This window comes from Festucalex cinctus, chromosome 17 (assembly GCF_051991245.1).
Source record: "Festucalex cinctus isolate MCC-2025b chromosome 17, RoL_Fcin_1.0, whole genome shotgun sequence".
Classification (NCBI taxonomy): Eukaryota; Metazoa; Chordata; class Actinopteri; order Syngnathiformes; family Syngnathidae; genus Festucalex; species Festucalex cinctus.
This window is the reverse complement of record NC_135427.1, coordinates 17,133,112-17,147,012: the sequence shown is the minus strand read 5'-3', so window position 1 is coordinate 17,147,012 and position 13,901 is coordinate 17,133,112. Positions and strand designations below refer to the sequence as shown.

At 41.9% G+C, this 13,901-nt stretch overlaps 1 protein-coding gene across 5 annotated transcripts in view; it reads right to left on the bottom strand.

The window, feature by feature from the left end:
- The window catches only part of LOC144005316 (glutamate receptor ionotropic, delta-1-like), a 120,051-nt gene extending 106,451 nt beyond the window's left edge, over positions 1-13,600 (bottom strand). For 2 of the 5 annotated variants that reach the window (XM_077503426.1, XM_077503429.1), the window contains exons 1-4: positions 12,731-13,599; positions 12,521-12,603; positions 10,207-10,963; positions 4,049-4,204 (exon numbers count right to left, since the gene is read on the bottom strand). In XM_077503426.1, the coding sequence (XP_077359552.1) occupies positions 4,049-4,204; positions 10,207-10,294 (244 nt within the window). In that variant the 5' untranslated portion in view covers positions 10,295-10,963; positions 12,521-12,603; positions 12,731-13,599. Of the gene's footprint in view, positions 1-4,048; positions 4,205-10,206; positions 10,964-12,520; positions 12,604-12,730 lie in introns of all 5 variants that reach the window. The other 3 variants (XM_077503428.1, XM_077503430.1, XM_077503431.1) reach the window with 3 other exon arrangements.
- Between the last annotated feature and the right edge of the window lie 301 nt (positions 13,601-13,901).

Below are 13,901 nucleotides of genomic sequence, written 5' to 3'. Positions count from 1 at the left end.
GCTCAGGTGTCGCTTCTGAGTTGAGCGGAATGGCGAGTGGCGCGCAAACACGACGAGCGCCGCAGGCAAACTCGCCGCGGAAACTGGGACGCGGCGCGGCGTCTTATCGAGTGGAAATCTCAGACCTGCCGAGATTTTACCGCCACCTCAAAAATTGACGAGTCACGCGCCGCTCGCGCAGCCGCCGGCCAAATGAGGTCAGGTGACGTTCGCCGTCGCGTCCTCGGAGTCACGCCGGCCCAAGTCCGTTCGCAAGATGACACTTTTTGAAACTTTGCCCGTCAGTCATTTTTTGCACACGGTGCACGCGCGCACTTTGCACACGCGAGCTTCACGATGTCATCACGACGTCGGCGCCATTTGGACAAAAAGTCAGCATCAATTCAAAGTCGAAAATCGTTCTTTACCAGGCATATCAACACGCATTTTCTTTTGTTTTTGTACTTACCGAGTGAAGAAATTTGCCCCAAAATGGCTGTTAAAACCAAAATAGTCGACTTTCCTGTTCAGTTTCAGACGCAAGTCCTTGAGACTTTTTTGGTGCGTCCTGTCATGACATGTCGACATGTCCAGACAATTTCCACACACAAAATTCTCTACAGTCAATTGGACTCTATTTAGATAGGGAACAAATAGACTCACTTTTAGAATCATATTTACACTTGGAAGAGAGTCAAATAAAGAATTGGAAAAACATAAGTGATTTTTTTTGTTCACTTAAAATTTTTTAAAAGTTAAGTTTTAAGTTTAGTTTTTTTATTTTTTTATTTATAATTTACAAGCGATATTTACGCTTAAAAGAAAGTAAAGAATTGGGAAAATAAAAGTAACTAGTAGTAAAATTTTCAAGTATTTTTTTTATTTAAAAGTTTTTAAAGTTTAAGTTTTAAGTTTAAGTTTAGGGTTTTTTTAAAAGTAATTTACAAGCAATATTTACACTTGGAAGAGAGTCAAATAAAGAATTGGAAAAATAAAAGTGAGAAGTAGTAATATTTACAAGTTTTTTTTTTATTTCCAAGTTTTTAAAGTTTGACTATTGAGATAGGGAACAAATAGACTCAGTTTTAGAGTCATATTTACAGTTTTAAGTTTAGTTTTGTTTTTTTTCATTTACAAGTAATTTACAAGCAATATTTACACTTGGACGAGATTCAAACAATTGGAAAATAAAAGTGACTAGTGGTAATATTTACAATTTTTTTTTTTATTTACTGGTTTTTAAAGTTTAAGTTTTAAGTCAGTTCAAGTTTAGTTTTTAAATTTTAAAAAACAAGTAATTTACAAGCAGTAGTTACACTTGGAAGAGAGTGAAATACAGAATTGGAAAAAATAAAAAAATAAAAGTGACTCAACGTAGGAACAAACTCATGACTTTCAGTTTGGGAGACAGCCGATGTACTCCCTGAGCAACACAGTTATCTAGTAACTGTTTGCTAGTATATCGCTCATGCCAGCTGGAGCTGATTCCATGATGGCATGTATTCCTTCAAGAGACCAAAAACTGTGTTGTTAGTCTCTTGGAGAAAAGCAAACAGTCGGCTCAGGTGGTAGTGTGGCAATCTTCCAAAGCTGAAGGTTGCGAGTTTGAACCTTAACCCTTGAGTGAGTTTTATTTATTTATGTATTTTTTTTTACTTTCTTCCTAGTGTGAATCTTAGTTTGCTCTAAAACGGAGTCTATTTATGTCAGTTTTTTTGTTTTTGTTTACCCCCCTTTTAAACTTCCCAGGTGAAGAGTCTGAAAAATTTCTGGGTACCGGCCAAAAATGCATTTTACAGCAAGAATAAACGATAAACACGACATTTCCAAGACAAGAACACTTGAATTTTTAACGTGAACAATAAATTCAAGCGGCACAAAAGTAAGTCAGACAGTCAACAGCGCTCACATCACCAGCCGGCGTGTGCGTGTAAGCGTGTGTGGCTACATTTCATCCTTTTCTCGTCCGCCTCATGCGCAACGACGAGATGTCTACGTGTGCCGGCGGATGAATTAAAAACATGCTAACGTGCTAACAGACGCCACGGGCGACAAACTTTCACAACGCCGGTGAAGCCGAGAAACAAAAATTAGAAATAATCGTCACAGTCATCCTCAGAATTTCCATTATGAGCCATTTTGTGTTGCTTCAAATATCAAAAAAGTCCCTTTTAAAAAGTCGTTACAGTAAATTGTTTTCTTTTTGTCTCCAAATGTTGATCATATTGCTCACAATTGTGCGCTGAAGGACGACAGTAAGGATGAAAAAAAAAAGAGAGAGAAAGTAAGTGTGCAGTTAAGGAGGTGAAAAAGAAAATGTGCAAACGTGTTCAGGTGGAAAGGAAAAAGAAAGATTTCATGTTTCCTCTAATTGGACCCTAATTGGGTGCCGTCACACGGATCAGGATGACAATTAGCCTCCTCTAAGCGGCCATTTTTATCAAACCAGGCAGCTCATTAGGACATTGGGGGAGGGGGGCACAACTTTAGGGGTTACGTACCAGTGGATGACACCATACAAAAGCGCATTACAATTTCATTTCATACACCAAATACGTCTGTCCTTACACAAATCATAATGATTGAAAGGATTTCGATTCAGCTGCATGGGACGACGCCAATATTCGGATCTGATGAACTGGCCAACGGGTGTCACTTCCGCCACGCAATTTGTCACCGTTGCTAGCATCGAGAAGCTTGAAGCTCATCACGGTCACCATGGCAACCTCATCACACTCGAACAACAGTTGGGGCAAAAGTAACCCAGTTATGGATAAAAAAAATTGACTTTATGGGTCAATTTGAGCTAACTTTCTGGGTTGTTTTATACAAAATGACCCTTTTTGTTGACCCAAGTAAAGGATATGACCAATATTTATGAGTTGTTTTACACTAAAAGACCAATTTCTTGACTCAAAGTTGGGTCTAATTGACCCCAGTAAAGGATTTGACCCATAGTTGGGTTATTTTTGACCCAACTGTTTTTAGAGTCTGCGATTGGCTGGCAACTAGTTCAGGGTGTACCCCGCCTACTGCCCAAAGCTGGCTGGGATAGGCTCCAGCACCCCCGCGACCTTTATGAGAAGTAAGCGTTTAAGACAATGGATGGATGGATGGATTGATAGATGTTTTTAAGAGTGCAGCACCAGCATCAGACATTCCAGCCTCCATCAACTTGTATCGCCATCAGCGGAATCACAAACCAACTTTTAACCACAACTAGAAGCAAAACCAAAACTAGAAGCGACGCTACCACCAAAACGAGTAGCAGAAGCAAAACTTCAAGCGGAGGTCAGGACAAAAAGCAGAATGAGAAGCAAAACCAAAGCGAGAAGCAGAACCACAGAACTAGAAGTAGAACCAATGAGGCTAGCATAACCTGAAGTTTACAAGCAAACCCAAAAGCATAATCAAAGCTAGCGTGTTGAAGACAATAATCCAACGAGTCTGCTGTGAGGACGAAAGTTTCACAAAGCAAGCAGATGAACTGAGCATGAGCACTGAAACGGGTCTGTCTCTGATATAACATACATACGACCGACAATCGAAATGTAGACAAGCAGGAGACAAGCGCAAACGCTGGAAAATGTGGAACGGGAGGTGACTGATCGGGTGCTTGGGGGATTTGTGGGAGCAGGTGAGGAAACAAACATTTTGGGCTGGGAATGGCGCGCGAGGACGCTGGCCAGGAAAGAAATTGGTCTCACTCTTCACATTCATATTTGAGCAGGTGGCACGGCGGCCATTTGCGGCAACTCGCTTATTGTCTCGGTATTAACTCAATAACGCAGATTTCCCTGCTCGGCTAGAAGCAGAACTTCAACCACAACCAAAGCTAGAACCAAAGCTAGGCAAGAACCAGAGTTACAAGCTAGCTAAAGGTAAAACCAGAAAAAAAAACAAGCTAAGGTAGAACAACCACATCTTGAAACAGAGCCAAAGCTTATAACCACAACTAGAACCAGAAGCAGAAGCAAACCACAAGCAGACTCAAATCCAAGCGAATTTCGGAACTTCAATGCAGAAGCTTTCAGTTGCGTAGAACACAGGATAGAATCTGGCCGCTTACCTTCTTGTACGGCCTGGAACGGGTTGTTGGCTTCGATGAGTTTGATGGAGTGTGTGATCTTCTCGCTCTGCAGAACGTCGTCGCTCAGGCTGAGATCCGACACGGCCAGCTGGAACACTTCGTCATCCCGGGCCGCGTTCTCCTCAAAGATGGCACCTGGAGTACATGGGTGAGCGCGTCAGTTGGTTACCGGAAGCGCTTCACACATTCACACATCAACAGTCGACTGCTGCCATGCAGATCCACTGGGAGAAAATCGGGGTTCAGTGTCTTGCTCAAAGACACTTCGACATGGGCACCATGTGTCGAGATCCGGTCCTCGAGGGCCAGAGCACTGCATGTGTTCTCGGCTTCTCTACTCCAACGCACCTGATTCAAGGATCAAGATAATTATCAGGCTCCTGCAGAGCTTGCTGATGAGCTTAAATATGAATCAGCTGTGTTGAAAATGGTAGGCCTCGAAAACCTGTAGGGTTGTGGCCCTCGAGGGATTCAGTTTGACACCATTGGTCTAAGGCGTGATGATACTAACATCCGAAATCCAATAAAACAAAAGCAGAAGATTACAATACTACTTTTGTCCCTTCATTTTACTCCAAGCCAGATGAAGAACCAAAGAAACGAGGATCACAGCTACAACCAGAATAAAAGCTTGAACGGGACTAAAGCTAAGCTAAAACCAGAACTAGAATCAGTTACAAGTTAAACCCAAAAGTAGAAGTAGAACTAAACGCTAAGCTCAATATCAAAGTTGAAGCAGGACTTATATGCTAAGCTAAAACTAGAACTAGAAGCTAAGCTACCATCAGACCCAAAGCAACAAACTCATTACATAGTTTCTAATAAATATTTTTCAAGGCTTGTTCTTTGATTGTTATCAAAACGAAACAAGCTGATTTGGGCAAACAGTAGAAAGCATTGACATCCGTTTTCAAATATTAGGAGCAAAAGTTGTCAAAATGTCATCAGAAAAATAAAAATATTCCCAAATGGACTGAAGTATTTGTACTTTTGTTGACTGCTGTTGTTGTGTCGGTCCACTTGAGGTCTTTGATTGACCAGGAGACAAACGCAGTGCGAACGTCACGGGAGATCAAGTCGAGAGGCGGCGGGATGCGACGGATTCTCCGACGTGGAGGAGGAATAAGGGTCGAGGGTCGGAGAGGGGGGTGGGGAGGGGCAGGGAGAGAGGGTTGGGGGGTGGGGGGGTTGTCTTGCGTAGGCCGAGGTCGGATCCGCGGCTGTCACATCCCATCCGAGCGCGGTCTGACGAGGCCAAGTCAGCGCCAGTCGCTGCAGTTGGCCGTGGATTGTCTGAAGCGTGCAGATCAAGCTCGCGGGGGGGTTGGGGGGGGTTCACGGCCAGTTCAGCATCCTTCTTCTTGGCTTCTCATCAGCCCGCTTGGGCTTCCGGTTCTGCTCGGGTTCGGGATTGTGTGTTGACTCGTCGGCTTATGGCCGTGTTTCGTTTTCTGTTTCGACTTCATCTTCGGCAGCAGGTTACGGTTTGGCTTCAGCTTCAGTTTCCACCCGGACTTCAGCTTCTTCAAGGGCTTCTGGTTCTGGTTGTGCTCCACTTGCGCAGTTCCACTTTTTCGATTGTTGTGCTGGCGTGGAAGCTTCCAAATGCATCTGACAATTATTGTCGGTGGGCCGTCAGCTTCTGGTGCTTTGTCATCAAATCTTGACAAGAATGTGTTGGGTATTTTTTATTTATTTTTTTAAATCTTAGTCGTTGTCTTCCCGACAAGAACCAGCGACCCGAATGCGTCTCATCAGTTGTTTGACAGCGCCACATTCACGCCATTGATCAACTGTCATCATCAATCTTACCAGCTGGAAACGATCATCCGTCAACTTCTTAGCAGTTTCTTCATCATCATCATCATCATCATCATCATCATCATCATCATCAAACACCCGCCCGTCCCTCCGCATTCCCGCAACACACCGTCCGCCATCTTGTCCAAAGTACTCTTGATCGGATCCCACCAACGACAGAATTTGAATGAGAGAGCAAATATTTGATTGATAACTGACTCGTCTTCGCTTTCTCCTCACGAGCGTCTTTCAGTCATATTTCAGAGTGGGGTCAGAAAATATTTCCAGTTAGTTTGTGACTGAATAACACTGAGGAAGACGTTTATTTTTTGTTGATTTGGATCTGCTGCAATTGGCTGGCATCCAGTCCAGGGTGTACGCCGTCTACTGCCCAAAGCCAGTTGAGATAGGCTCCAGCACCCCCCACGACCCTTGTGAGGAATAAGTGGTCAAGAAAATGGATGGATGGATGGATGGATGGATGGATGGATGGATGGATGGATGGATGGATTTGGATCTGACAACTGTTTTCAACTCAATTTTGGCTGCCGAATGCAGAACTGATCTCAGGTTTTGGTCCCTCCCGACCAGCAGGTGGCGGTGCTGAAACCGGCACGGAATTCCCCCACGCGCAAGCGTCACCGAGGAAGAATACATGAAAATACTTGTCTACGGTTTTGGTTGACGTATTCCACACGCATAAAAAAGGATCGTGACCGGACCTCATTCACTTTTAGTGAGTTTCACTCACAAAAAACAAACAAACAAAAAAACATGAAATAAATGTGTATGCATGTAAATAAAACATGAAGATGGAATAGTTGCAAGCTTGGAAGAGTAAAAAATAGCCTAAAAGGAACGAGACCTTGCCGATGGTTCCAAAGTCAAGAGTTCAGCTAGCGCTAATTGTCTTCGTTGCTACTATGCTAACTATGTGTTAGCAGATTTTGCTTGCAGCGACCGATTGGGAACTGCAATCAAACTCAACACTGTGAATGCACAAACAAAGATGTCAGTCGTCCAATCGGAATCAGCTCGTCTTATGACAGCTCATCAGTTGAATTGTGCGTATCTGGGAGAAAAAAAAAAAAAGTTGACGTGCTAGCAAAAAACTGACATCACTTTTGGAATCAGCAGCCCAATTTGTGTTGAAATCAGCATAAAAATCAACTGATTTTCTTTTTCCCAAATTGTTCCCCCGTATAATGTTTCAGTCGCGTGCGTGAGAGCATTTTAGTCGCATATGAGAATATTTTATTAGGGTGCTAGAGCATTTTAACCTGTCAGTTTTTCAGCCGTGTGTATATGTGAAGAAATTGTCAGTAGTAGAGTGATTGATTTATTTTTTGATTGCGTATGACGAGTCAAGTCAGCTCACAGTGCGAGCGTTGCAGTCGCACGTGTGACAAAAACGCCAACATTGTGTGATTGATAACTCACTCTTCTTCTCTCTCCTTTCTTTGTAGCAAGCGCAGTGCTTCCCCTCCCCTTCCCCTCCACTCGCTGCACCAATCCGTATGTGTCATCATCACACTTCCTGTCCAAGCCCCGCCCCTCCCCCCTTGCCCCAGCCCCCCTTGCCCCAGCCCCCCTTTTTGAAGTGCGTTTGATGACAAAGTGTGTCCGAGCAGCGCGCCAGGCGCCAACAGTGGCCGTTTGTGCTCTTTGTCATCGGCGCATTAAGATGAGGCGCACGTCCTGCTCAAAGTTGCGCCCGAGCAAGCGAGCGAGCAAGCGAGAGAGAGAGACTGACGAGGGGCCCGCTCCATTGTTTGTCCTTACGTGCCCCTGTGTGACCACCGACGACCAATCCGGGAACGTACGCCGCCGCTGGCCCACAAGCTTCAATTGACGAGTTGACGTGCCGAAAAAAGTGACTTTGGTCAAAAGTTATAGGGTAAATGTCATTGTGGCCTGTTAACAGGTCACCTGTGTGGATGACGTTTTTTTTAGGCCACATCATTGACATGGCGACCAGTCCAGGGTGTATGTTGACAAATAAGTCACTACTATTACAATCAAACAATAACAACGATGGTTTGTTTCACTCAAGATGTTTTGGTGGTTACTATGACAACAATCAACATGCTAGCATTATCATCAATTCCCTCCCAGTCGTTTTCCTGGATTTTGAATGATTTTGCAATGCCCATGGAATATTCTGTTCTATTGCTATAAAAACATAGAGCCTCCAAAAGAAAGATTAGAGTCTCTTCTTTCATCAGAAAAAAAAGTAGAGTTCTATCTGTTTCCGTTTTGCAGAAATTAGCTTTAGAATAAGTTTCATCAATATTCACATTCCTGGTAAAAACATTGGGGAAACCAGCTTGTTGCAACATGGCCCTGGTTGATCTCTTATACTCTACTGCAACCTGCTGGCCGTTTTTGTAAGAACCACCATTGCTTCAACCGTTCTCTGCAGTAGAGAGGCTGCATCAAATCTTTTGTATGCTCTAGCATAACAAAAACATTAAGAAAAAAACAAAACAAAAAAAAACGTATAAATATGTCTTTGGGACACTTAAAACATTTAAAATAGAACGTATTTATACATTTTTGGGAGCAAATGAGTTCACATCTTGCATATTTCAATGTGTTTTTATTTACATCCTATAGTATCAAATCAAATGTAATGTCGAGTGTACGGTGTCATATTTCTGCTTAATACATCGATATTGTCGCATATTCACATATTTTACACCTAGTTTACCATGTTTACATATTTCAAATGTATGCATCTGATGTATCTTATTGATGTCATCATATTTCCGGTTAATACTTGTAGCGTAGTGTACAGCGTACAGTGTATAGTGTAGCATATTTAATTCAACATGTTGACATTCGTCATTATGTCATAATGTCTTTACATTGACTGTGGTGTATTTCCATCATATTTCCAGTTTATACATCTGCAGTTTAGTGTATTTGTACCACACTTAATTTAGCATGTTTATATCATAATTTCAGATTAAAACAGCTAATGTTGTTATCAATATTGATCAATATTGACTATTGTTTTTGTTTTTTTTACATCCTAACTCATTTGCTTCCAAAAACGTATAAATATGTTCTACTTTAAATATTACCAGTGTCCCAAAGACGTATTTAAATGTTTGTTTGTTTGTTTGTTTGTTTTTTATGCTAGAGCATACAGAAGACTGAACTGAACTGAACTGAAGAGAATGGTTGAAGCAATGGTAGTTATTACAAAAAAGGCCAGAAGTTGGCAGCAGAGTATAAGAGATCAACCAGGGGCATGTTGCAACCAACTCTTTTTGCCAGTGTTTTTCTACAGGTTTGTGAATAATGATGAAACTTAGCTCTCTTCTAATGCTAATTGCTGTAAAACGGAAACTGATATATAATATACTTTTTTTTCCTGATGAAAGAAGAGACTAATCTTTCTTTTGGTTAAACAGGGGTTGCTTCAGTGAAGATTTCTGGGATTGAATGAGCTAATGTCACATATTTCCGTCACTTTTCCGGTTCATACATTTGCAGTGATCATATTTGAGCATGTTGTTATCATATTTCGGTTATTACAGTGTTCCCTCGTTTTCCGCTGGGGTTAGGTTCCAAAAAATACCCGCAATAAATGAAATCCGCGAAGAAGTTAGCTTTATGTTTTACAACTCTTATAAATGTTTTAAGGCTCTAAAATCCCCGACCGCACAATTTATACACTTTTCTCATTGAGGCATTTACATGTTCTCACATTTCTCTCTTGTTCAAACATTGACAATGTTCAAACCTTCATAAATTTTATAAAATGGGTATATTACTGTAAAAAAATATGCAAAATTGCACTTAAAAAAAAATCCGAGATACAGCGAGACCGCGAAAAGTGAACCACGTTATAGCGAGGGAAGACTGTATGCGGCAAATATATCACTTTTATTTAATAATGTATCGCAATTTTTGACTCAACTTGACAGACTCGACATCTAATGTGGTGTATTTTCCCATCCCTTTTCTAGCTAATCTCTCAGCAGTGTTGCATATGTTTATTTACTTCTATTTTACATGACATTTGTCCCGTTTCAGGTTGATACAACAAATGTTGACGTCATGTTTCAACATCAAGTGCTCGCATTCAGCGTAACGTTTATAAAAAAAAAAAAAGACTTTGAATGAAGCCAAATGAATGAATGACTGAGCAACAGCTTGCTTTCCTCATCACGCGCCAAAGAGGGGGAGAGAGGTGGGGGGAGCTATACCCCATTAGCCCCCCCCCCCACACACACACACACACCTCCCCAAACACCCACCAGCAGGCAGCATCAGGACCGTACTGCATACCCCGCACCCCTTCAATTAAAAACAATCGTCTTCCTTACCGATGTGAATGATGGAGTCGGCGTGCAGCGTCGCTCCGCGCAACAGCAACAAGCACGCGCGCAGCGCGAGCACCATGCGGGGATCCATGGCCGCCGCCGTGCACGCACGCACGCGCACGCACGCACGCCGACACCAGCCAGCCGCCGCTGCGTCCTCAGTGCGCAAAAAAAAAAGAACGAAAAGAAAGAAGGGGGGGGGGGGAAGCAGGCAAGGAAAAAGAAAGCAATCCAAAAGTGAGGCTGCGGAAGAAAAAAAGATGTAGAAGAAGAAAAAAGAAGAAGAAGAAGAAGCTTCCGGACGGACTGCGGAGGAAGAGAAGCAGCTGAGCCACCAAGGATGATGAAGAGGAGGAGGAAGAGGAGGAGGAGAGGCTTACTCCGCACGCTGTGCCTCTCGCTACACTGACCAAAAAGAGAGAGAGAGACGGGGAAGGGTCTCGCTCGACCCAGAGAGAGAGAGAGAGAATCACTCGCTCGCTCTCCTCCGCGCATATTCTCGCTCACTCTCTCTTTTTGGGCAAGTAGAAGCGTTCGCCCAGGATTGGTCGCCAGGGCTCATGCAGACGACGTGATGGAGCGGACTGGTCGCCATGAGCGGGCGCTGATCAGCTAGCGCAGTTCGACGGGTTGGCGAGGTTCCGCAGGGATCTGATCCGGGCCCAGTGTGGCGTTCGCTTGATGTTTTTGTGTCCTCGTGTGAGCCGTCGTTTGGGCTGGCGACCGGTCACTTCTGAGCGATTTGGTTTTGAAATCAAAGCTAAATAGACAAAAAAGACAAACAGAAACATTCGGCGTGACTATATTATACGCAACAATATCAGTTACACAACGAGAATCGTAAAGTCAAACTTTACGAAACGGCAGCGACAAGATCGTTTCCGCAATCATATCAAGATAAAAAAAAGTTGAAGAAGTCAACTCAAATCTGTTCCTAAACAGATTTGTGTTGGGGGGGGGCATAGCCCCCAGAGCCCCCCTGTAGCGCCACCTCTGGTCCAGTCTCAGTCTCCTCTTTCTTTTGAACAAAAATGTTTTAGTTGAAAGTACATCTCATAAAACAAATCTCATTTATTCAAAAAATTCCTCCAGTAAAGAGTCACAGCTAAGTTGCTGACGACCAGTCCATTTTTTATTTTTTTTTTCATTTGCCCAGTGACCAGTCCAGGACGTAAACTACCACCCGCCTATTAAGTCATCATCATTATTATGGTTCATTTGATCATAAAAATGAATCATGAGGAAAAAAATAATAATATGACTAGTTTATAGGTTTTATATTTATTTATTATTTATTATCATTATTATTAGCATATATAATTAAATATAAATTACATTTGTTTATTTATTTTTTATATATATATATATATATATATATATATATATATATATATATATTACATATATTATTATATTATTACTACATTATATATTATATATGTATTTATTTAAATTTAATCAAATTTAAATAGAATTAAATATTAATATTTATTATTATTTATTTTATCTTTATTTTTATAGTTTATAGCTTTATTATTAATTTATTTATTGACTAGTTTCCAATTCTCAGAAAAAAAAATCATGAATTGTTTGGTAAGCAGAGTGATGGAGAGGACGTCAGCTGGTGGTTACCATGGCAACAACAAAGCGCATCAGCAGCAGCCAAGTGGACCCGACGTCATCACGTGACCTTGGGCATCTTCATCAAACGTGAAATATTTCACTAACGACACGACTTGACAGCAAAACGAAATAAAAAAAAAAAAAAAAAAAAAAAAAAAAAAAACATGACAGCAAAAACCTGCGATTGGCTGGCAACCGGTCCAGGGTGTCCCCCACCTACTGTCCAGAGCCAGCTAAGATAGGCTCCAGCACTCTTTTTACCACTTGTGGGGAATAAGCGGTCAAGAAAATGGATGGATGGGTGGATTGACAGCAAAAACGTTCACACGCTGTTGTTATTTTGGTGGAGACTTAATCCCTCTGCTGGCCAGAAGACGGTATTACATGGGGAGTCCAACACGTGTGCATTTATTGAAAGGAAATTGGCGTCAAAAATGTGTAACAACAACTCAAAAGGCATATTTCAAAAGGTATTTACATTATAATGTCATTGACTCATGATGTCATAACGTCATATTTGATGACAACGTCATGAAGTTAGTGAAGACAAATTGGAGAGGCAGTCAAGTATCGTTCACTGAAGTCACGTCAGTCTTGCATGACGTCAACATTTCATTTTCGTATTCACCTGACATCACCTTATGAATTCATGATTTCATAAAGTTGCGGAGTGACAAAGAAAGCAAGCACGAACCTTCACGTTGTCTCCTTCCAGTGTGACGTCAAAGGCCGGCTTACAGTAGGTTGACCTCTGCTGCCCCCTGGTGGTCATCGATACTAACAAACATACACGGGCTTACTTTTAAATGAAATGAATGCTGGTCTGATTTATCACGTGTCAATCTAAAAAGTGTGTGTGTGCGTTTCAATTCCCCAAACCGAGAAGCAGGTGGCGCTCACTCACCATTTCTTTCTTGTTTTATTGGTTGGCACGAGATGTAAGATGGCGACCAAACGCTTGATTGACGACGACTTGATAACAGAAAACAAAACAAAACAAACGATTCTTACATTTATTTCGAGTTTCCACGTCATTCAAGAAACAATAAAAGTCCTCAACAAGAGTGGTTGAAATGATTCACACAGTGCACCTGACAAGAAGCGTCCATCTTGAAATCGTAACCTTTGACCCTTGCAAACGGACAAACCTCGGAGTGCAGTAGCCACACCTCGTCAGCGGGGGGCGTACTAAACAAGAAAGTTTTTTTTTGTTTTTTTTTAATTAATCATGAAAATGTTAACAAACATGTTGGCATTGAACATAAGTCAAAACAAAAAGTAAAAGTGCGGATTACAAGGCACTGAATAGAAACAATCATCACCACTACACAAACACACGCATACACCCACACAAACACACGCACATGCGATATATATACACATTAGAGGTCATCAAACAATTGTAACTCTTCAAGTTTTTGCATCAGGGATATTGCATTTTTACGTGTCATATTTTAACAACTTTACATAGTTGTCTTGCATCTGTCTTTTGAAGGCTATGAGGATAGGCTTTATCTTGCGCCATCCATCCATCCATCCATTTTCTTGACCACTTATTCCTCACAAGGGTCGCGGGGGGTGCTGGCGCCTATCTCAGCTGGCTCTGGGCAGTAGGCGGGGGACACCCTGGACTGGTTGCCAACCAATCGCAGGGCACACAGAGACAAACAACCATCCACACTCACAAGCACACCTAGGGACAATTCGGAGCGCCCAATCAGGGCTAGCCATTTTGGTGCCCTAAGCATAAATGTTTTGTGGTGCCTCCTACCCCCCAAAAAACACTCCGTCCGCACACCCCATCACCCCTCCCGTGGTAGAAATGAACAATATCTGAGTATTTGTCAGTTTTGCTTTATTAAACAAAATAACTTGTGAGTAGGGCTGGGTTTGAAATATCGATATATCGCTATCATATCGATACACCTTTTCATATCCCAATATCGATACATAAAACCATGTATCAATATATCGACCCCCCCATTTTTGTCAATTTATTTACACAGCCTGTGCTGTGGTTGTAATTTATTTAAATTATTATTTATTGTTTTTATAAGGCCATGTTAAATTAAACA